This window comes from Aristolochia californica, unplaced genomic scaffold (assembly GCF_029961685.1).
Source record: "Aristolochia californica isolate CCGP_79_NKW_82.1479 unplaced genomic scaffold, dmAriCali1.0.hap1 SCAF_9, whole genome shotgun sequence".
Classification (NCBI taxonomy): domain Eukaryota; kingdom Viridiplantae; phylum Streptophyta; class Magnoliopsida; order Piperales; family Aristolochiaceae; genus Aristolochia; species Aristolochia californica.
Genome location: NW_027182290.1, coordinates 2,786,271 through 2,810,197, shown reverse-complemented (window position 1 = coordinate 2,810,197; position 23,927 = coordinate 2,786,271). Strand labels below are relative to the sequence as shown.

At 37.9% G+C, this 23,927-nt stretch overlaps 3 protein-coding genes and 1 pseudogene across 8 annotated transcripts; 2 read left to right on the top strand and 2 right to left on the bottom strand.

Annotated features, from left to right (window-relative positions):
* Positions 1-21: 21 nt before the first annotated feature.
* LOC137942078 (pentatricopeptide repeat-containing protein At2g02980, chloroplastic) lies at positions 22-2,372 on the bottom strand. Its single transcript, XM_068787758.1, has one exon. The coding sequence runs from the start codon at positions 2,201-2,203 to the stop codon at positions 218-220; it is 1,986 nt and encodes a 661-aa protein (XP_068643859.1). The 5' UTR covers positions 2,204-2,372; the 3' UTR covers positions 22-217.
* On the bottom strand, positions 2,289-8,217 carry LOC137942079 (uncharacterized). Its single transcript, XM_068787759.1, has 10 exons — positions 8,196-8,217; positions 7,788-7,998; positions 6,699-6,987; positions 5,664-5,912; positions 5,498-5,578; positions 5,326-5,409; positions 3,701-4,351; positions 3,433-3,572; positions 2,730-3,332; positions 2,289-2,322 (listed from the first exon to the last, which is right to left on the bottom strand). Exons 3-9 carry the CDS (start codon positions 6,946-6,948, stop codon positions 3,318-3,320), a joined length of 1,470 nt encoding a protein of 489 aa, XP_068643860.1. The 5' UTR covers positions 6,949-6,987; positions 7,788-7,998; positions 8,196-8,217; the 3' UTR covers positions 2,289-2,322; positions 2,730-3,317.
* A 961-nt stretch (positions 8,218-9,178) lies between these two features.
* LOC137941473 (small ribosomal subunit protein uS8my-like) lies at positions 9,179-14,233 on the top strand. 6 transcript variants are annotated; one of them, XM_068786911.1, is made up of 6 exons: positions 9,315-9,403; positions 9,666-9,993; positions 10,111-10,256; positions 10,704-10,884; positions 13,171-13,331; positions 13,887-14,233. In XM_068786911.1, exons 4-6 carry the CDS (start codon positions 10,755-10,757, stop codon positions 13,983-13,985), a joined length of 390 nt encoding a protein of 129 aa, XP_068643012.1. In that variant the 5' UTR covers positions 9,315-9,403; positions 9,666-9,993; positions 10,111-10,256; positions 10,704-10,754; the 3' UTR covers positions 13,986-14,233. The 6 variants fall into 6 exon arrangements, with proteins under 6 accessions (XP_068643008.1, XP_068643012.1, XP_068643013.1 ...); XM_068786912.1 differs by lacking the exon at positions 10,111-10,256 and having other exon boundaries at positions 10,711-10,884; XM_068786909.1 differs by lacking the exon at positions 10,111-10,256.
* Positions 14,234-14,743: 510 nt separating this feature from the next.
* LOC137940183 (probable apyrase 6) lies at positions 14,744-23,905 on the top strand (annotated as a pseudogene).
* The last annotated feature ends 22 nt before the right edge of the window (positions 23,906-23,927 follow it).

Sequence of the window (23,927 nt, the reverse complement as noted above, 5' to 3'; positions counted from 1 at the left end):
CTATTTGCGGAGCTTCTCGTTTGCAGGATAATAATATTTTTTCCTTTGCATACATACCCAATAATGATAAACAACTTTTGAATTATAAAAATCATAGATTTGCAAAAACAATATAAAAGTTAAGTGAGTTTATATATGGTTTTATAAACTCTTTCCATCTATAAAGAAAAAATAATAATCTTGAATGGAATACTAGTTTACATTTGGAATAGCTGTGCTACCAGTACTCCCCACAGGAGCAAGAGCCGCCCTTGAAATGATGAAAACGATTTAGGTCTCTGAGAATGATTTCTCTGTTGAAGATCATTGATATAAGCTTGGAGGCAGAGTGGCAATCAGCACAAACTCGAAGGTTCTTCACAACACGAATAGTTGTTCCAGGAGGAGTGTTTATAAGCCCAAAAGCTATAGCCAGCTTTTCACTGTGATATCTCAGACTAACTTCTTTCATCTCTTCTGTCATATCCGGGTGAAACACCAAGGAAGTTTTGGGGACATAGCCGACTAGCTTCAGTTGTTTTACCAATTCATCAAGCATTAAATGCAATTCAACAGACTGTGGATGCGTTCCATCTCCAGCGAAGAATTCATGCACCACATTGTCTACTTCTATTGAGCTACAACCAGGTACCTTCGTAACACCTCTGTCTCTCATCAGTTTCCTTATATCATTCACATCTTCCCATTGCCCATCAACTGCACACATGTTTGATAAGATCACATAGTCTCCGCCGTGCGAGTCTTCTAGCTCAAAAATCCTCTTTGTCACAAGCTTTCCCATAACAGCATTCCCATGGACACTGCAAGCAGACAACAAGGTTCGCCAAAGAATGGCTGTAGGCTTGATGGGTAACCCTTCGATGAACTCATAGGCCTCGTCAAGGAGCCCTGCTCGACCCAGTAAATCCACCATACATCCATAGTGCTTCACCGACGGAGCAAGGCCGTATTGGTTTCTCATGCTACAGAAATACCGGCGACCTTCTTTCACTAGTCCGTTGTGACTGCAAGCATATAACAGGCCTAGGAATGTGATGTTATCAGGCCGAATTCCCTCCCTTATCATCTTTTCAAACAGAGAAATGGCTCTGTTGCCCTGCCCATATATCGCATAAGCTACAATCATGGCAGACCAAGCTTGAGTATCTCTGGAACCCATTTTCTCGAAGATGCATATCGCATCTTCCAAGCACCCACATTTGGCATACATGTCTATGAGAGCTGTATTGACCTTCACATACTTATCAAATCCATGTTTCTTTATGTACTCGTGTACCCACTTGCCTAGTTCCAGAGCCCCAAGCAGCGCACAAGAGGATAGAACACTTAGCATTGTGACATCAGTAGGCTTCAGATCCCGCGCTTGCAGTTCTCGAAACAAAGTCAATGCCTCATTAGGACGGCTGCTCTTCGCATAACCCGTAATCATAGCATTGTAGGAAACAACACAACGTGTGCCCATTTCATCGAAAAGCCGACGCGCCGCATTGATATCTCCACACTCAGCATACAAATTAATGAGAGTAGGGCAGATATAGATGTTCTGCTGCAACCCAAGTTTGACGACGAGGCAATGCACTCGTTTCCCTTCTTCCAACGCTTTCGCATTGGTGCACGCCTTGAGCAGAGACGGAAATGTGTAATCATCAGGTAACACACCAAGCGTGAGCATGTCGCCAAAAAGGGAAACGGCGCGAATCGGACGATGGGTCCGCGCATAACCTTTGAACATTGTATTGAAGAGAACCAAATCCGGTTGGGCAATTTCGTTGAACAGCAGCTGGGCGTACTCCATTGTCGAAAAAGGGTTGCGAGCGCAGCCAGTGATGAGCTTGGTGAGGGTAGCGGCATCGTGTTGGAGCTGTGCCTTCACAACGGTGGCATGTATTTGCTTGAGTTCTCTGAGAGAAGAGCATCTGGGTAAGAGAAGTAGGGAAAGCGGGGGAGAACCCTGTAGCCGCGGATTCGAACCGCTGGGCTTTGACTCGAGATGAAGGGGAGGAGTGTGTATTTGCTTGAGTTCTCTGAGAGAAGAGCATCTGGGTAAGAGACGCAGGTAAAGCGGGGGAGAACCCTGTAGCCGTGGATTCGAACCGCTGGGCTTTGACTCGAGACGAAGCGGAGGAGTGAGAGGGAGAGTTGAGGTTGTCATCAGCGTGAGAGTGGAGTTCGGGGAGTAGATAAAAGAAGTCACGAATTTCATGGTGGTCTGTTCATGGCAGATCTTGATTCTTGACTCGTCCTAAGCCTTACTACAGCTTACAAGAAGAAGAAACGTCACAGAAGGTGGAAGGGACTGCTAAATGAAATATGGAGAAATTCCTGTTCTCCCAAGTCCAATCAATGATGAAGAATAAGTAGAAAACAGAAGAAGAAGAAAAAGCAAAATTTTACAAAAAATAAAAAATAAGAAATATCCAACAAACTAAATAGGTATAGATACTAGGTTAAATGGTTAAAGGACATAATTAATGTCCGAGCAAATGATTTTATTTTAAGAAAACTTCAAAGGCTGATTTCACTGAACTTTAAGTAGATTTAAATGGAAATTTTCAAATTTTACATGAAAGTTGCAAAAGATTTTCCTAAAACATTTAACGATGTAGAAATTTTGACTTTTACTAGACAAAATTTTGTGATAATAAAGTTTGCAGCAATTTTCATATATCCCCAAAAATACTAGAAAACGAGTTTGCTTATTCATTGCCCCACTTCAGAAGAAATCCTACCTCTTCTCTGAGAAGGGTGGAAATGGAGAAATCTTCAGTTGTAACATTTTCCATTGGACACTCTCATGGTGTTTTATATCTTACCCTCATTCTCTGTAAAGCAGCCAACCAAGTCAAGATAACAAAAGACTGATAACATTTCTGCTAATTCTAAGCGTTTTCCTGCATAACTTTTGAAACCACTTCTATATGACTTCATAGCCTACCACATGATAAAAACCAAGAGAGTTGATAATAGGCAAGAAACTTCAGTATGAGAAAGGGCTTTCTTAACAGAGTTTGCTAGTTGAAGTTAACCAACAGCCATGGTCATCTTCAGACCTTGGCCCACTCTATCCTTATACTTCAAAATGTTTAGTTCTTCTCAGAAATTTTTGTGACCAAATATTCAATTTCAAGCAAAATTCAACCAAGGCAACCTACAGAAAACAAGACTCACCCAAGATGCAAAACTTGCTCACCTCAGGAAAATATCAAGTCAAAGTTTCAGTAGTGGCCAAAACTTTCCTATGAAGGCCACCAAAGTAACCCGGTTTGTGATAATAAGAGCAAACAAAATTTTAGACAGTCTTCTCCCAGAATTGGAGTTCAGTCGACCAAAACCTGCACACAAACATTTTGGCTAATCCACAATTAGTTTAAAGTTTTATCATGAGGAGATCACTCAGTTTGAAGCACAATACTCGTATTTTCATTCGCACACCATCTTTGTGCCACCATTGGATTGCAGCAACCCTTTGCCTTTTTCTACTACATACTTCACTCGTGCTTGGCATCTGAGATGAGTTAAACGCACCCCTCCTTTCACACGCAAAGGATTGTGTTCTTTCTCAACATGTGTTTCTGCAAGAATATGTCATCATCGAGGATTAGAAACATTGCACTATTAGATAAAACACGAGGATGCAGACATGTGTGAATAAATATAGAAAATGCTAAAAAGAGTACTTCATTTAACTTAATAGAAGAACCTGCGAGGTATTTTTTCATATAACTGGCTTGATGTGAATTACTCTGCACTTCTGAAAATATTTCATTGGGTTGTAGATTACTCAGTCCAATCTCCTGGCTACTGTTTAAGCATTTATGGGAATTTTTGGATACCCTTTGCTTGTTAACAAACTGTTCTCCATGCTCTGTCGCACGAATTTGCTGCTCCTCCGTGTCACAGGATTGTGGCTCAGCACCAACATGCTTTACTTGACCATTAGTCACCATATGTTCACCTTGAAACCGTTTACTTGGTTCAAAAGCTCTCTGCTGTTCTCTTGGATGTGCAATAAAATGATCATTAGACCAAAACAAGCGTGGTGCAATAGGACGAAATCGTTTCTTCTCTGTTTGTGTTGGTGAAATTGCTTTTTCCGTAGGTACACATTCTTGTTTGTTTCCTCTCTGCCTCCTTTGTATCCTAACTTGGCGTGCAATTCTTTGCTTCTCCTTGAGGACTTGAGCCCTATCCGAAACATAACATTTAAAGAAAGATGGGTAAACCAACGGTGGTTCTTTTCTTCCTTCGCCAGTTACTTCTTGTTGTGTTTGACTTGCTGTGTCATGCAAATGTTTTCTTTTGTGCAGTTGTTGCTCATCAATTGGAAGAAGTCGTCCATTCTGTCTTTGACCTGCAAGAAATCAGATGCTATGGTCCATTAGAGTAACCCATCACAAACATAAATTTAAGTGCATGTTCAAATATAGTATTTCAAATGTATTACACCATTATCAGACATTCAATGATCAAGGATCCAGAAATGGAAAAAGAACAACATATAGTGAAGCATTTAATGGTTTTACCATTTGTTTTAGGACACTGTTTGCTTAGAAGTTGGACTGGTTGGACCCGGATCACGACCCATAAAGGGATCGTTAAGAACCGAGTTAACCAGATGTTGCAAAACTGGAAAAGTCCATTAGAAATATGGGTTCAACCAGAACCAGATGCTCTGACCACATCAAAGGTTTGGTCTTTAGGATGAGATAAACTAATAATCATCAAAGTTCATTTTATTGATTTTTGCTTTCTGTTTTCAAGGTCTTGTTTAGAAAAAAGCTGGGTCAAACTGGATGGCCACCCCAACAGAACTGGTTGAACCTGACTTGGCAACTCAACAAGGTTGATTGCTACAAGAGTGATAAAAGACTAGCTTTAAATCCTCCTATAGTGGTTTGAAATTTAACACTAACCAGATGAGCATTTACAGTCTATCTGCTGACAAATTTGGTCCACTTTGAGTTCCTAAGACTCTTTCAGGAGAATGCCATTCAGTTGGAACTGCACAACGAAAGTAAAATCACGGACAATTTTTTGTTTCAAGATTGGGTTGGGCTTTTGGTTCAAGCACTGGGTGGGGTAGATTTCAAATGTGAGGTCTTGAGTTCAAGTCCCAGCCAGATATGAGTTTTCGTGTGCATGTGTCATCAACATTCCAAAAACGAAAACCACTTTTTGTTGCAATAAAGAGCTTCAATAAACAGACACGCATACCTTTCATTGCAATAAAGAGATTCAATAACCAGATAGTCAATTAAGTGCTGAGAGACTGTAGACTTAAGCAAGCAAAAAATAAAATATTTGTCTCAGTTTTCAACCACCCACCAGTATCAAATGAATCATACACCCCTATATTTGGACTGTGAACCTGCTTGTCATTGACCATTCCATATCTTGATGGTCTTGGCACTGCAGCGATTGAACAAAAGATTTTTGTCATTTTTAAAAACTAAGCCAAGTAATATTTAAACTTTAATCTTACTCTCCAAAATAGCACCTTGAACAAATTGATCATTTACACTTGCTTGGTTCACATTCGCCTCTGCTTCCACCCCGGTGTTACAATTATACAGACGATCTGCAACCAAATAACCCCAAGGAGCATTAGCAATTACTATATTGGAGCACATTAGACCTAAAATGGTACAAATGAAAGAAGTTACCTTCATGATCTTGATGTTCCAAATCCCTTTCAACTTCATGCCCATGAATCTGTTCTACTTTTGGAAAATCTAATCTATCTGCAGAGGATGTCATGGGCAACCCATCAGCCGTATGAGTATGTTTGGACCGAGCATAGTGCCTAAGCTGAGTCAGACGAATCCTTCCTTGTTGACGTGCAGTACCTTTTCCAAAAATGGTAACGTCTTCCAATGGTCTTGTTGTTTGTTGTTGACCATAATGAAACTCATCTAATGACCAATGATTCCCGTCAGTAAAGAGCAATGTACTGCATTATCTATTAATTAACAACAAACATGGGAAGCAACTCTAAGCAATCACCTAAGACACACCTGTCAGTACGATTTGCTTTGATGTGCAATATTAAACATAATCACAACGTAAGAAAGGCCAGGTATGTTATCATAAAAATAATCAGGCTGTGGATATGAGGATGAGACCAAGTAGCACATTCAACATAATAAATTCTGAGTAATCAGAACTGACATCCCATATTTGTGCCCTCTGTGCATGAAATTACCCCAACTCCACGAGTTAATACTTATCTAGTGGTCCAAATCCAGAAAAAGGAGGAGGTTTGCATCAGTTAATATGATGGTTGGCATAAACCTCTCTCAGATCTTTTCATATGAGACCGTGAACAGGGTTTTTGCTGCTAACCCTAACACAAAAGGCTAAGAAGGAAGTGCCCTCGGTAAAGGCCCAAATCAATATGCAGAAAGAAATCTGAGTAACCACGTCGATTACGTGAACCAAATGCCTAAATCTATATGCACAAGGAAGTCTGAGCAACCTCATGAAAGGCACAAATGGACAATCAAAATAAATAGTTCCAGAGGTGAAAATTTTTATCCACTACTCGTTATCGGCGTTAAAATCGTGCACACGAGCGGGGTCCACAGGGTCCACTTTGAAAGTCTGCAGAACAAAGTTCCACATATACACAAACTACTCAAAAGTACTTTAGTTTTTTACAACACTACTCAATCACACCTTGTAAGAATCGGAATACAAACCTTCACAACTTTGATTGTTTTTGTGCAAGCTACAAAAATGGTGCTGTGCTTCTACTAATTCAGCCGACTGTGCAAGAATCATGAGGTGATCAATCCCTCCATCCACAAGTTTCTCATTTCTGTCACATCCTATATCAAAACAGCTCTTCCCACATGAGTCTTCCACGCTTTTTAATCCGCTTGACTGACCCTGCTCCATTTTCTTTCTGGCCCATAAATGTGGAGGTTCCTTTATTTGCAAACTAGACATCTGTAGTACACTCTCCTATGCAGCTTCACCCAAAATTTTCTGTTCACATAACGCCACAGGGCTTAATGGATCATTCTTGGGCTTACTGATCATTCTGAATACTATTTTCTCTTAACTCTATTCATCAGTCAACAAATGTCTATAACTACCAAGCAAATAAACTCCTTGTTTAGAGAAAAAACATCATATTGATAGTTTAACAAAGAGTAAAAACACTAACGAATCATAATTGTATCCTCAGCATTTCAATAATCGCTTACAAATACTTATTGACTCATCACTTTTACTTCTGATTCTTGCTTTACCCTCCACCCTTCTAATCACTTACGGATGCAATAAATTGCGCATGTTTGATCGTTTAATGATCGAAATATGCATACAAAAATTCATCTTCGGAGATTACGACTTAGTTCTTTAGATTGGACATAATGAGGGAGCATGTCTGAGGAGACCAACAACACTGGTGCTCGATTGCAATTTAACCCGGATACCTTAAATGATCGGTCACTACGTTAAAGGAAAATTCTCACCAAACGGATGTTTGAGGAATCATTGTTCCGATGAAAACAGCAATACAACATACAACTTCAATGCCATAAAAGGAACAGGACACGCAATACCAAAACTCGAAATTTCAGGCAAATATAAATAAACATGACCGGAACCCTTCATACATGCAGTACAACCTTCTAAGCAATCAGCACGAACAAAGGAGAAAACCCTAAAACACAAACTAATTTACGTCCACAAAACGAACATAGTAGACGCGAAAAGAAATATATGTATAAAAAAAACAGCGAGAAAACACAGAATCAATAATAAAACTGACGAAAGCCTACCAGGGAAAGTTCGTCCAGTACAGATGAAAGCAAGAAGACGATTAACAATGGCGCGCTAAAACCAGAGGTTTAGGCTGCAAGTATGGTAAGGAATCCTGCCATTAAATGTATATAATTTTGCCAAGTGGTAAATCGTTTATGAGGTGACTCCCCAAATGCTTTCTCGGATGAAAATCCTTATACACGTGGAAATCTTGGCCTTTCAGTCCCCCTACATTCAAATTTGAGGAGAAATGAATCACTGTTACAAAATCGGAACCGCGAAGATTATTCAAATATATGAACAGAAAGGAGAAAGCCGTACATCTGTCACCCAATTACCGGCCCACCATTTTTTCTACTTTGTTCTTATCTCGATTTAAATCAAATTTAAAGTTGGAAGAAAATAATTAATTGCAGAATCCTTACATTTCTGGCGAAAACAGAGAAGCATCTCCTCCGATGAGACAGAAACACTCGCTCTGGCATATAATTTAAATTCCGTATAAATAAATAAAAAATCTTCAAATCTTCAATTGCATATGTATCAAGCGTTATACATATTAATATTATTATTACAACTTAATGCAATGCCTTCCTCACTTTCACTTATATATTTGTCTTCTAAACCTAAAACTTATAATATCTTCTTGTCTTTATATTGAAGATGTATTTCAAAGTTACAAAGAGTCTGGTCTCTATTCTGATACTATTACATTTGTGCAAGAGAAATATGGTTGAAGAAGTTGATAATGTATTAGAGGAAATAGAGAAAACTCATATGAGAAGTTTTGGAACTTGGCCAGATAATGGTGATGATGTTGAGGATGATGTGGTCACTCAAAAAAGTACTAAGAGGGAGTCTGTAGAACATCGTATTTTTGAGATGTATTAGCAATTCAAATGTGGCAAAATTATTGACTATTATTTTTGAATGCCATTAAATATTTTTTGTGTTGTATTTTGATGTGGAGTTGTAGTTTTTATATATTAAATAGGGGATTGAGTTATATTTGTATTATTTTTTATTTTTATTATTACGATATTTATGTAAATATTTTACTTTTTATAAATTATGTTAATAATTAATATTATTTTGATATTACTAATATATATATATTAAGTTAATAACTATTTTATAATATCCTTTTTATATAATCATTTCATATTTAGATATTCTAAAATTATAATTTGATTACAGTTTTAATAATATAAAAATAAATATTTATTTAATTTTATATTTAATATATTTTATTTATTAATTAATATTATTTTAATTTTCTAAAAATCAAATATATCAAAATATTTTATTTAATAAATAATCTATCTGTACTTTTCATTGCCTGCACAGAAACAAATACTTTCTTTTGCTTCCAATGTCTCCTGCTCCCCCTTTCTCCCACGGAAAACGATCTCCTACGGAAAACGAAAGAACGGGAAACCGAAGGAAAATCCTGGGTCCACCCTACTAGGGCAGATGACTTATATTTGCGCCCAGTCAACGTCACCCGTCAGCGAGATAAGCCTTTTCAATCCTGTTTTTATCGTGTCCATCTTCGCCGGACCCTGTCTTCCGACGACGTACAACCATCTCCGACCTCACGGCCCTTCTCCATCGCGGTCTCCTCCACCGCAAGGTAAGAAATCTAGTTTCTTTGCGTTCTCTTCCTTTTTCTCGTTCTTCGCTCCTCTTTTTGTATTCTCTGCATTTTGTCCCAATCCTTCTCTTCTTTCTACAAATTTACAATTCGTTTACTAAGTTGCACAGTAGCTTTGCTTCTCATTCCTCTTCCTTCGTCTCTCATCTCCAAGATGAGCGACCTGATTCCATGAACGATAACAATGGGTATAACTTTTTGGATCTATATTAATTTCCTCCTGTTGATCAATTCCGCTTAGTTTCGGTCGTCTGATTCCAGAAGAAAGCCTTGGAGATGGTGAAACAGACGACCCAAGACGCCATTACGGCATTACTGAGCTGTACCTAAGCACGACAGAAGATAGAAAAGAGGAAAAAGAAAAACAGTGTTAGCTTTGCTGACACAGCATTATGACGGTCCATGTAGGCTAACAGTTTATTGCTGTGACGTCGGAAGAAACCAGGAAGAATTTTTTTCTCTCGTTAGTTCTCCCCTTCACTGTCTCAAGTCTCGCCCTTCCTGTTCACGAGTCATCTCTCTCTCTCTCACTTGGCCGGGCGGTCGTGTCTTCATTTACCGAAACACAGGTAACCCTTCTACCCTCGATTACATTTCTCTCCTCCTTGGGATTCTCCTCTTCGAATAGTTTCGCTGCTGCCATTACTACTCTTTACCGATTCTGTTTCGATTTTCCTATGCGAAAGATCTTCTTTTTCTCCTGGAGGAGCTTCATTTGACCAACTTGGCTGCTACCTCGAGAAGAATAGAAAGAGTTCCTTTTTTCTGTTATGGGCCAGTGTTAGCCTTCAGTAAAGGAATGGCCATTAGATCGAGCAACTAGGAATCTCATGTAAGTGTGGAACTATCACTGGCTTCTAATTGGTGCAGAATTTTATCACTGGTTTTCTTCTTCAGAGGTGAAAAACGACAGCAAAAGAAAAACCATGGTTCCACATATTATGTGTTTGTAGGAAATATGTCTTCAATGTTTATGTTGCGCCCATTCATTTATATGAAATTGATTAATATTTTTTGCTTGGATAATTTTTTTTCTAGCCTTTGGTTGTGTATTATTATTGTGAACTTTAGTTGTTAATTTTAGTTTACACTTTCTATGTGCATCCAAAGAAGAAGACCAAGCTTCTCTTCTATTTTTTCACTATTTTCTCTCCTATGCCTCAGTAGAAAAATAAAACTTTTTTTTTTCTTCTTTTCTCCTTTTTGTTTTCCTGTCTATTTATGTTATTTTCTCTCGTCTCTCAAACCAGATGGGGCCTTAGTATTTATTTTTTTTTAGTTTGCAGGAGAACTTTTTGAATCGTGGGAGAACAGCTTAAGAGAAAAGGAAATGGGAAGGCGAATACTAAATGATGCCCTCAGGACAATCGTAAATGCGGAGCGCAGAGGTAAAGCTACAGCCAATCTGCAACCTATCTCCAATGTTATGGCTGCCTTTCTTGGTATCATGAAAAACCGAGGTAATGCCAACCAATAGCTCCCAACTTTCTATTCCCTTCTTCTATATACTCCTATTATATTTTCCTTCTATCCATATATGGATTGGTTCGTTATATTCCTCAAGTGTATTTGTATATTATCTTAAACTGTGCTAGTGCTTGGATGTCTTGTTTCTGCTTCCTCTTAAATATTTCATGGGAGTTTTCTTGTTGTCTGGCTGCATAGTAGATTGGTTGATGTAAGTCAATATGCGTATATTTTGATATTTACTTTTGCCATTAAAAACTAGTTTCCATAAATTTTGTCTACTTTGATGTAGGAAGTCTTACACATTGTTTTTCTATGCGATTTGAGGGGTTCAACTTGTGATCAAGTTACTGGGTATGTAAGGTCAATTTCATAGCAATAATATCAAACTATCCAATTGCTTGATACATGCAAATGTTTTTAAATCAAAAGAAAGTTCCCAAGTCTGTTGTTGTACATCCTCTACATCTCAGGTTTGCACTAATATGAGAGTTGTTTTGCGTTTAAAAATATACTTATTAGTTAGATGATGCCTCCTAACTTAGGCTAGTCATTTTAGGAGGAACCTGCTTAACTTTAGAAATGTTATTAGACCCTACCCAAGCTGTCTTTGTGTTTTATATTGCTCTTGTATGTATTCTTTATGGTTCGAGTGTGTATCTCCTCCACATCCTAAGCCAGGTTGTGTGTTTAAGCTCTAGATGTGAGGGGGAGTTTTGGTGGTTAAAAAAACAGTCTCCAGTTAGTAGTTGTGGGTGTTCCACATCTTAGGCTAATTGTCTGAAGTGAAGTTGTTGTGTCTGGTAAAATAGTACCACATTGGACTGGTTGTGAAGGTATTCTATGCTCATTGTTTGGAAAGAGACTTTCTAACTTTAATGAGGAATTGACATACTTCTACAGGTCATAAATAATCAAGTTTGGTATTTGGTACTTCTTAAACTGACCGTACAAAAGTTTAGAACACTGCAAATCCGTAATAATATCAACTGTATTATCTTAAGATTTTTTCCAATTATCAACTTTGTTCTAAGCTATTATGCCGTGTAATTTTCTTTCAGAGGAGCGCCACCCCCCCCCACCCACCTTTTTTTTTGAGGGGGTGTTCTGCCTTGTTTCTCTTTTTTACCTTTTAATATAATCTTGTGGTGCTTGAAAAAAAAACATCCTTGCTAACACTGCTAAATTAGGACTCTAGGCATCCTATAATTTTCTTTATTTACATGAAAACAACATGTTTATCCTTTTCCTCTTTTCTGATATTCTTGTCTAGTTGCCTGAAAAAGATAACTGCATCATTATATTCAATTGAACTCTTTTATCAGGCAATGTACTTGTGCTAGATGGTTTGATGCTTTTCAATTTTTATTTAATATGATTTTCTGCTATCTTGTAGACATATGTTAGCTAGAGAATTATGGTAATTTATGTTACTACATCAACAATGTGCATGTTTTGCTAGCCAGCATTTCTATCTGTTGTTTCTATTTTTCGTTCAGATCATGGTTTTCTGACTTGCCAAGTGGACTTGTGACTCAGGCAAGTCAGATCGGATTTTTGAATGGGTGAGTTGAGTTGTAGGGAGGGATTCGATTCTTCTGTCTTAGCCTAGTCAGTCCCTTCTGACTCACCCCTAGTCCGGTCCTTGGACTGGCGAGTCCCGATCCCACTCAGTTGATCTGACTCGGTCTATTCTACTTGGATTTTTATGTGTTTGAGTCAGGTCCCGAGTTTGAGTCAGAAAACCCTGGTTCAGCTGAGCAAGTGTTCTGTAATTTATTTATTTACAATATTTTGAGATAGACAAGAACTTGTAATGAGTTTCCTCGCATTTTTATCTTTTTTGTGGACTTCTTTATTGCTTTCCCTGTTTCCTACTACCTCCATACATTTCCACTGTATGATTTTATTCATGAGGCCTGGAAATATGCAATGTATGAAATGTTGTTGTTTGCATGAGATCAAGTAGTTGGGCTACTTGAAAAGAACTGATCTGGTTCCTCCCTGGAAAGTATTGTAGATCATTTCTTTCTAGTCTCTAAGTTTTGAGATAACTGTAGTAATTTTTCCATTCTGACAATTTGGAAAGTAACTAGTAACCTGTAACAAGAATATCTAACTCACAACTGATTACTTCCTTCTTGACTGTTGGCCAAGCATTTTGTTCTTGAACCTGAAACCTTAGTATCTGCAAGTCTTCACTGGGTAAATAATCCATGTTTTTTTTTCTTCTCATAAGTAACTTCATTTATCAGGATGCTCCTTAATTTTCTGTTCAGGGTATATTAAAGATTTTCAAGTATTTGATCCTCACAGAGTGGGAAAGATCTCTGTGGAACTGCAAGGCAGGATAAAAGATTGTAAGGCTCTCACATACAGGCAAGACATCAAGGCAAATACAATTGAGGAATATGTCAAACGGGCACTTCCAACTCGTCAGGTGTGTTATTACATGGAAAACTTGTGCTTATCAGCATACAATTCAATAATTGATTCTAAAGCTTTTTCTGTTCTGTCTTATTTTTGGTTCTGAGGAATTCAGTTGCATCTTGTGTTATTTTATGTGTCTTGGGTAATACATTGTATAGACTTTTCAAATTAATTTCTTCTTTTTATTCTATTCCCAGAAATTCTCAACTTAACACCTGCCAATTGCATTAAATGATCTGGTTTATTACTGCTTAAAGACTTTGCCAATTAAATGTTCATTTGCAAATAAGATTTCCCTGTGCATTACATGGTTTTGGAGTCTCTCTGCTGGCCCTTGAAGAACAGTTGCTACCCATTTTGTATGCACTACTGCCATATGCAACCCCCCAATAATGCTGTATGTTACATGCTATTCTACCATGTAATCGTAAGAAATACTGTCCTTCTTGGTAGGCAAAAGGTTTATTTTGAAAAGTTATAGGGTATTATGCATATTTGTAAAATGTTTTTCAAGATTTACATATTCTAGCATCTCACCAAAATTTTCTGATATTTGGCATTGCAGTGGGGTTATGTTGTGATTACAACTCCCAATGGTGTATTGGATCATGAGGAAGCCATCAGGCAGAACGTGGGAGGCCAGGTTCTTGGATATTTCCATTAGTGTATTGCAAGAAAACAAAAGGGTGTTTTTTGCTCGCACTCAGAACAAATCTTAATGTAAGCTAGAAAACTCATGGCATTTTGGTTGCCCCAGTTAGTGATAACTGTTATTTAGCATGTGAATTGTACCGGCTTATTGATGCAGTTTACAAGCTTAGGGTAGCGAAACACAGAATTCATGGATTATGATTTGTGAGAAGATACTTATGAGTCATCTGCTGCAATAGTAATTTTGACATCCTACCATTAGAGATTTGAGTTATTCTTCCAGCAACTAAAAGGGTTTTGGTGGCCCTTTCCTCTTGGTGGTTAGAAAATCACTTGAGCACTCTTAATGATTTCTCTTTTAATTTTGGTCATTTTAGAAGATGAACACTATTGGTATATGAAACTGCCATGAAACCAGTCCATTCTAATGCTTCTGATTGTATTATACATGTAACAATCATAATCACGATTGTCATTCTTAGTCGCGCTTTTCAGATAACTCAGAAGTATATACTTGATCCTAGGCAGTAGTGGGCCTCCTAAACTTTGAAGACTAATATGAAATGCCCATTTTATGCATTATTTTGTTATTCGCTGAGTTGATTTGTAACTTAGGCGAGTTAGATCGGATTTTAGACTGAGTGAGAGGGACTCGCCTATTCTGTTTGGGTCGAATCCCTTTGGATTTATCAAATCCAATCTGATTCGGTTGATTTGAATTGGATTTTCATGTGTTCGTGTGGCGTTCCCATGTAACATTATTAGATGTTAATGTCAAGAAGGTATTGTGGTATAGAGAAGTTTTGGACCGGGCCGGCCTTGACCCGGGTCTTAGTGGAGCGCGATTCGGGTCAAGAGCAGTCAGCCGTTGCGTACAGCCGACAATATAAAGGCGTCTTGGACAGGAGAGAGCGGGCAAGGAGATTTTCGTCTTCTCTCCAACGATCATTGTCATGGCGAGAAGAGGGAGCGAGAGGGCGAGACACTGATAAGGCCCTCTCCGTTTCCGATTGATCCCCTTTTCAATTCCTACAAAAAAATTCTCTTCTCCGAAGATCTGGGGCTTTGATGCGACGATCGAACGCCCGTTCCCTGGGATTTGGGATTCGGTCAACGCACGAAAATGGACTCATGATCAAAGCTCCAATCTCTTACCACAGCTCTCCAATTCAATCTCCACCCCCGCTTTCTTTCTCCACTCTGCAAGCATGGGCGTGCAAATGCGTGGATTATTGTCGCTGCCGCTGCCGTCACAATCTCTTTCTCCTTCTTTGTCTGCATCGTCGTCAGGGCTTTTCGCCCCTACGTGAGTGAAGGGCATGGGATCGTTATTGATGGTGGGAGCACCGGAACTCGAATTCACGTGTTCCAGTTCGCAGAGGATAATGGCAAGCTTGTTCTGGATTTGAAAAATGGGGGGTGGGCTAGTCTGAAGGTGAATCCGGGTTTATCGTCCTTTTCGGAGAATCCCGAGTTCGCGGGAAACTCTTTGCACGATCTTTTGGAGTTTGCGAGGCGGAAAATTCCGAAACATCGCTGGGGAGAGACGGAGGTTCGGCTTATGGCGACTGCAGGTTTGAGGAGATTGGAAGTAGAAGTGCAAGAAAAAAATTTGGCATCTTGCAGAAGCGTATTGAAGTCTTCGGCCCTCCGGTTTGAACATGATTGGGCCTCCGTGATAACCGGTAAGTGACATTTGCGCCTTCTAACTTTTGTTAGTTCTCCTCGAAAAGAAAATGCCTTTTGCTTGTCTAAATTTTCTGTCGTTCATTATCTGAATCTGTATTGTACTTATGGAAGTTTTGGGATTTACGTTTACGGCTGCTTCATCGAACAGTTGCATAATTTTTTTTCATGAAATTAGGATTTTATGCTCTATCATTTTTTCAACACTCGTTTGCCCAAAAGAAAGGCTTTCTGATTGATGGCTTCTCTGATGGTTTTGAAATTTTTGAGTCGAGCTGATGTTGCAAGAAAAGCTGCTGAAAAAGATCTGGGGTTTATCACTATGCTATTGGACCGTCAAGTCATTGTGAAACTGAGTCAAATTTTCACCAGACGTGTTACTGCATGGCAAGTTTTAGGAAGATCTAAGCTTTGGGTGCAGAATCCCCCTGAGGCATGTGGAGGATCGGCATCCTTTACTGAAATGTTGGTTCTGATTACCCTAGAGTGCGTTGATCTCAACTGCAATGTGAGCAATTAAGTACTATTGTCTGTATAGTCGCTTTTAGATTGATGTTGATTTCGCTGTTTGAGGATCACTTGTGGCATAAAGTTTATTGTCATTAGGCTCTTAATTATTTAAAAAATTGTCCAGTCATGAATTATTCTAACAGAAAAATGTATCATTTGTAATTGACGCAGGTGCTGATGAAGGTATCTATGCTTGGGTTGCTGCAAATTATGCTCTTAGTACTCTTGGAGGCGACCCTCTGCAAACAACTGGAATAATTGAACTTGGTGGAGCTTCTGCTCAGGTATAGTTTTTTGTCCACTGGATCCGGCCGAATCAGTTAATCCTTTTCACATAAGTTTTTTCCCCCAAAATAGGTTTTCTAACCTGTCAAAATGAAGAATGCAACAAATTGGATTTTCAGTGTTTCCTTTTATCAATTTGTACTCTACAGCTTCTGGCTGGAATGCCTTCATTTTCCCCTTCCTTCATCTAGGTTGAACATATTATCTTTTTTTCTTTTTTTTAATAGGTGATGTTCTATTTGATTAAAAAAGAGTAAAAAATCCACCAGAGAGGGAATAGTAAAAGAAAATAAAAAATTATAAATTGCACAAAGGGCTTCTGAGACAACAAGAAGTTAGAGAGGAGCCTCTTTATTTGTAATTCATCTACACATCAAGTCACAGATCTTTGCTAATTTTGAATTGAATTATTAGAGTATTCTCTAATAGATGAGAAGAGGAGACCATTTAAAAGAGAGAGAGAGAGAGAGAGAGAGATTGGATTATTAGAGTATTCTCTAATTGTTTTAGACCTCTGTTCGATTCTTAGGTCATAATATTCACAAGGGACAAATAGTTCCCATTGATCGAAGCATTGAGTTTGCCTCCAAGTTTCCCGATGAAATTTTGTAAAAAACTTGACTTCAAAGATTTCTAGGAAGTTTCAATTATATTGTTGACTATTATCCAAATTTTGCTAAAGACTCAACAATATTGCACAAAAGACTCATAAAGAATCCTGAGTCATGGACTCCTAAACATACTCAGGCAGTCCAACTAATGAAAAAGAAGGTTAGACAACTCCCTTGCCTTAACCTTACCAATCTTTCATATTCGAAGGTTGTAGAGACTGATGCCTCCCATATTGGCTATGGCGGCATATTAAAAAAAATTAATTCAGCTGGTAAAGAAGAACTTGTTAGATTTACCTTTGGTAATTGGCATGATGCACAAATTAATTATTCCATAGTAAAACAAGAAATTCTTGCAATAATTAAGTGCATTCATAAATTTCAAATTAAATCAGAAATTTCTTTTAAGAGTTGATTGCTCTGCTGCTAAATCAATTCTTAAAAAGGATGTGAAGAATCTTACTTCCAAACAAATTTTTGCAAGATAGCAGGCGGAATTAAGCGCTTTTGATTTTGATATTAAACATATCAAAAGAGAATTGAACTCCTTACTTGATTTTCTCACCCGTGAATTTCTTCTGGGTTCAAATCATGGTTAACCCCGGCAAGGGTAACCCACTCCCAATGAGAGGAAGTGGTTCTACATCCAGAGGCCGATGCCGAAAAAATCAAGGAAGAGGAAATTCCTCAAATAATAAGGGAAAAACCCCCGTGTCGTATAAAGAAACACTTGAATCTGAACCAGAGTATATTACTCTTCCTGATCAGAAAATAATTTTGATCCACAATAAAGAGGAGTTAGATGGTACCCTGGATTCTTGGGAGATCTTACAGAAATGGCTTGGAGAAGCCTACCGTCCCATCTGTGCAGGAAAACAGTGGTATTCATTTGAATCCATTTTGGTTCATCTGAATTCAATTGCAGTGCATCATACACAATGTGGCTAAATGGGATAGCCCAAGAGCGTACAACAAATGTACGATTCAAAAATGTATGCATCCTTCAGGATGGGGAAAATTTGATCTGGCTAAATCCATAGCCCTGCCTAATGATAAGGAATTCAATTATTGGGGTTATATTGATGCCTGGTCTAATACTTTTTATTGCCAGAATCCCTCACATCGACATTCCTGGTTCTTTCAGTGGAGTAAGGATGTCTACAAAAGGTCATTACTTTTACCCAATTGGGTGTTCAACTAGTAGATCAAATTTGAGCCGCCCCTAGAGATATTACCTGAGCCAATGAAGGTTCAATTTAATTTATGGACTAGAACAAGTCCTGAGCTAAAAGCTTTGGGTAGAATACCCAATGGTGCAAAACTATTTATCTTCTTCATGTTATTTTCAATACCATGGATTTGGAAATGAGACTGTACAACAGGCTATAATGAAGAAGGCCTCCTAATTTTACTTCGGACTTTCCATGTTCGATGGTGGAAGAATTTCTCCAATATTGATAAAAAAATTTCAGAAATTAAGTCTGTTATTCTCACAAATGAGAACGCACTTGGATTACATAAAGTGTTGGAGGTCCATTATGACCCCAAAAATTTACTCAGCAATTTCAAGACTCAATTAAGAGTTAAATATCTGAATATTTCGGAAGCAGAGTTAATAAAGAAACTCTTAGAATCAATGAAGGGTTCTATTCTCGATTTTTGCAATGAGAGCACACTGTCTTCCTCCCAACCTGCAGAAGACAATATGTCAGTATCAGAACCATCTGCTACTAAAGATAGTATTGAAGATGATGATGATGATCATGCTGGTTCACTACCGGATAGCCAGCCTATTGATGACGAACCCACGATGGTGGATTATATGGAGATTATGATTCATCTTCTTGAATCAAAGTCTAAAAAGAAATAAACTTTTTCTTCACGGGATATCTGAAGATATGTCAGAACCACAACAAGATTCGTCGGCAGTCTGTCCAAAATCAACAGAGGAAATATTATCCCATAGTTGGCCTATTTGTCACATCAATCCAGGCACTTACAGTGTCTTTGGTTGGCCATTTTCCATCAAGTCACATCAATGGACTGTAGAAAGTAGCCGCCTTACTTGTGTCAGGATTAATGCATTGAAGAAAAGAAAGATTCTTTGGGCCCAAGCCCATCAAAGGTCTCTTTCAAACCTCAATAATGGAGGAAAAACTCAACCTAACCTCAATAATGGAGGTGTCTCGTCTCAGCCGCCTCAATCATAGAGGCTTATCTATTCCTTAGTGGTGGATTCCAAAATTGTATAGAATCCCCTTTATATCTCTCCTTCTATATAAGGAGATAGTTTATTTTGTAAAAGCATCACTAAAACATCGGAGTTCTCAATTGTACTCAAGGTTGCCTTGTTGCTTGCTTAGCTTGTTTGAAGTTTATTGTAAGTACTTTTATTATATTGTGAATATAGTTTGAAATTATTCTCTGCCCTCTCTTGTTTATTATTGCCTTCTGTTAATCTTCCTTCTCCCGCTGTATTTGGTATCAGAGCCATGGAAGGCTAAATAGTGAATATCCGGGGTATGAAGTAGGATATTATAATTTTTTTATATTTTAATCATCAGGAGAGTATAACTCTTATTCTTAATGTTATAAAAAATTTATTATTCATCTTCTTTTTTGAAACCTCGATTATTGGGGTGCAAAAATTCAGCTTTAATGGTTGTGCGATCCACCTTGAATGGGGGTGGATCCTGATCTGGAATCTGTGTGGGTGTAAGTATCATAATCACAGATTGAATCCAGTCATTTCACTAGGAGTGGGAGAAGTTCTCTCATGATCCCTTTCAGTATAGACCTCATGAGGTATCTGGGTGTCTGATATTTGGATTCCTTTTAATGAGGAATCATCCTTGCAGGATAATTTTTCATCCACCTCATGTAGGTGTGAAGGTTGGCCTACATCATAGTATCTTGATGACGATGGTAAATAGACTTTGTAGGGAGTCTTGGCTTTGAAGCTAATGACCACGTCACCATCAGTGGATTGAATAACTTGATCAATATCTTGATTTAACAGGAGTCTTGGAGGAACAGCCTGAGGAATAGTCCAATTGTCTAGGAAGTGAATTTCCTCCGAATTGATCATGTGAGGAGTGGCAACATTCACACTCATTAGATCTGTTTTGATCAATATGGTCTTACCCTGATCTGGTAAGTGTAGTACCTTAGGGACTAAGGTATTCATGATTTTGAAATGAATCCTAGTAATTACTGCTATGGTTTAAGTTCCAGGAATAAAATTGTATCCCTGTGTTAGAATCCTCAATTGGAGGGCTTCTAACAGATTCCTATCTGTTAAAGATAGGGTAAGGTTTGGATGGACATTAAAATAAACTGGTCCCCTATTGAAACTAGTTTCTACTATACCCATCAAAGAGGGTTTCCAATCCAAACATCTTCCATCACGAAGGATGGCCTCCAAACAGGTATTCATCCCTAATAATGTTAGGGGTTTAAATGTAATTTGTATGCACCCAATATGCATATATTTCTTTTCAATATCTGCAAGATACTTGTTTAAATCTGTTAACTCTAATAATTTAAGAGTTGAATCTTGGTTTTCAAGATTAATTGTTTGTTCTGTGGTTTTAATTCCCATGGTACTAGAAAGGGTGAGAGAGAGAGAGAGAGAGAGGAGGACAATAGTAAGAAGGGACCCTAAACCCCAATGTAGAGAAAAGAGAGAAGAAAAGAATGAGCTTCATTTTTGCCACTCTTTCACCATATTGTTAACCTATTTCTTGTTTATTTACTTCATTAGTCTATTTGTCATTCTATCTGAATTGTTCATGAATCTAAGATTTCCAGGAAAGGGTGAAAACCCTCTTGAACAGTATTAGGATCACGTTTCTTGTAATTGTATCATTCAAACATGCATAATTGATCTTTTTCAAAAAAAAATATTAAAAAAAAACTTTTAAAAAAAATATATGCATAATTGATGTGATTGTCGGATGTCTGAATGGCTTACTATTACAGGTAGCCTTTGTTTCACGTAGCCACTGCCCCCTGAATTCTCACACACGGTTAAGTTTGGCAAAGTCACCTACAATCTTTATAGCCACAGTCTACTTGATTTTGGTCAGGTGACTGCTTTGATGAACTGTTTTTTAAATTTTTAAGATTTTCTGCTATATACCGAATCTAAGGTATTCCCATATTCCAGTAGAGATAATGAAAAGAGAGTTTTAGGCATTTGTGCACGCCATTATCTTAGTCTGGTGGTTTGCAAGTATCTTCCAGAAGAACTAATTTACTTGTGTTAGGGGTGGTGCCATTTATCAGTTGGATTTACATTGATGAATTTTTGCAGAATGTTGCATATGACTCCCTACATGAAATTCTCCTCTCAAGAGACCTGAAATTATGTAAGTTATTCATTCTTTTCTTGATTCATGTTGTTTTTCATCTTTTCTATCTTGATCAGCTTCTATGAAATTCTACACGCCTGTCAGACAATACCTCTTCCAAATTATTGAATACCGAGTCTTAGTAATAGGAGCAGTAGATATAAAAGCAAATCCTCCTAATCTTAGTGAAACTACATTAATGGGTCTTGTTCTCGCGACAGTGACATATTAGAACATTTATTTAATCCTTTGTTACTCATTAATGCAGCCAATCAATCTGTCTCAGGGAGAGTATCTAAAGATCCTTGTATTCCCAGAGGATATCAAAACAGTGTGGTACCTATTAAGCAGTCTGCCATTGCTAACCTTCAGGTCACAGTTCATGCATATGGTAACTTCTCAGAGTGTAAATCTGCTGCATTAATGCTTCTGCAGAAAGGAAAAGATAGCAGCTACATCCAAAAGGCTTGTGTTTTTTCTTTTTTTAGGTTTTGTTAATATGTATGTACTTTATAGTTCTTCATGTGACTATTAGTGGGAATATCACATATAGGTTAGTGTCAGTAAAAAATCTTTGGTTATGGGTGAAGACCTCCTCATATCAGCTAGTCATTTAAAATGGTCATGGCGCATCTGTTCTGTTGGGTCTAGTACCCATTTATATTGCCCATATCTTAGTCCTGCTGTCCATTTATTTAGGCACGGGTGTCAAGGGCAGGGCTAATGGAATAATCCCCCCAAAAAAGTATATTAGTTGGGAGAAGAATGGATCCAATCTCCCATGAAGAGTTGAACCTCTCCTTGCTGAAGCATGGAAAATTGTCAGGATTTTTAATGCTTCTTGGAGCCATACTCTTAGATCCACAAACGCTACTGCAGACTTACTTGCTAAGGATGGAACTAGCCTTCAACACCTTGCTGTAGGACATTGTTTGCCCATCTAATGCTAATATCTGTATTGCTTGGGGTTTCTCTCCAAAATCTTATAATGAATGCCCCCCACCCCTAACCTCTTGTTTGTTTTCTTTTCTCAATAAAATCATCATCATTTAAAAAAAATTGTATTGCTGGGCTTTGGCCCCTTGATTTCTTGGGTTTAGGTAAATAAAATCTTCATTATTAAAAAAAAAAAAACTTTGACTGGTTAAGTTTGGGAGTTAGGCTTGACTTTAACATTGCATTCTTATTTGGTTATCATTGAAACGCTTTTGGAAAGAATAAATATGGGATGTCCCAGAATAACAGAAGATTATGAAAGTTTATGTGCCATATTTACCTTTCGACTTCATAATTTCTATGCATATATTGAAGTAAAACCTTGAGCCTCTTCCACATGTTGTGCAGACGAGTGTACATACCAGCACTGTCACATAGGATCAAGTTTCATACCAACACTACAAGGGAAATTCTTGGCTACAGAGAATTTTTCTATACGTCAAAGGTGAAGTGGAATCTTTAGAAATAAAAAATGGGCTTTTTTTTTTTTGCTTCCTTTTCTTTTGTCATCTTTAAGAAGCCGTAAATTCACTTTTTCCCCTCTCGAAGCCACTTTAAATCCATATATGCTTTTTCATTCTTACTGAGAATTTTTTGTTTTTTATTGCTTCATAGTTCTTTGGGCTGCCTTCAACTGCGTTTCTTTCCGACCTGATCTTGGCTGGCCAGAAATTTTGCGAACAAGACGGGCTGTATCAGAGGAAGAAATACAAACATATTCGAGAAGAAGATCTGATGCACTATTGTTTTTCTTCAGCGTATATTGTAGCCTTGTTGCATGATGGCCTTGGAGTTGCATTAAATGATGATAGGTAATACAACTTTCAGCTGTTGCTTGACCATTGCATTACTTCACAATTTTGAAATCAATGCCCAGATTTTAATCAGGAATGTCATAAGGATTGTTGTATGTTCTGTCATGACTTCGCTATCATAACAACTCTGCAGGATTGAGTTTGCAAACGAGATAGGAGGTACCCCTATTGATTGGGCATTGGAAGCCTTTGTGCTGCAGAAAACAGCAAATATGGGGGTAGCACACCTGGATTGGATTGTGGATATCATTGGTGATGAGTCATCTACCTTGCTGTCACTTTTTGTGGTTTCTGCAATACTGCTATTTTCAGTATGGTCAGTATCAAAATGGAGAAAACCCGAGTTAAAGACTATCTATGATTTGGAGAAGGGACTTTATTTTGTTACTTGTATCAACAGATGAGGGTGTTCATTGCGGAGACGAGTTGTACAATTTTTTTTTTGTCTTAGATTGTTTAGCCTACAAATAAGCTTGTGTATCCCATATTCATGGGCAGTTGTGCTGTGTATTCAATTTCCTCACTACTGCAGTCTGTCACTTATATTTGTAGAAGCCCCGTTGTATCCATAATTCAGGCAGAGGGCACTGCCAATCTTTACAAAGATATCTTCATAGTGCAATTTTTCTCAGTAAGAAAGTGCAATACTCTCAGCCAATCTTTGATTTTTTTCAAGTGTTTACACGATATATTGTATTTT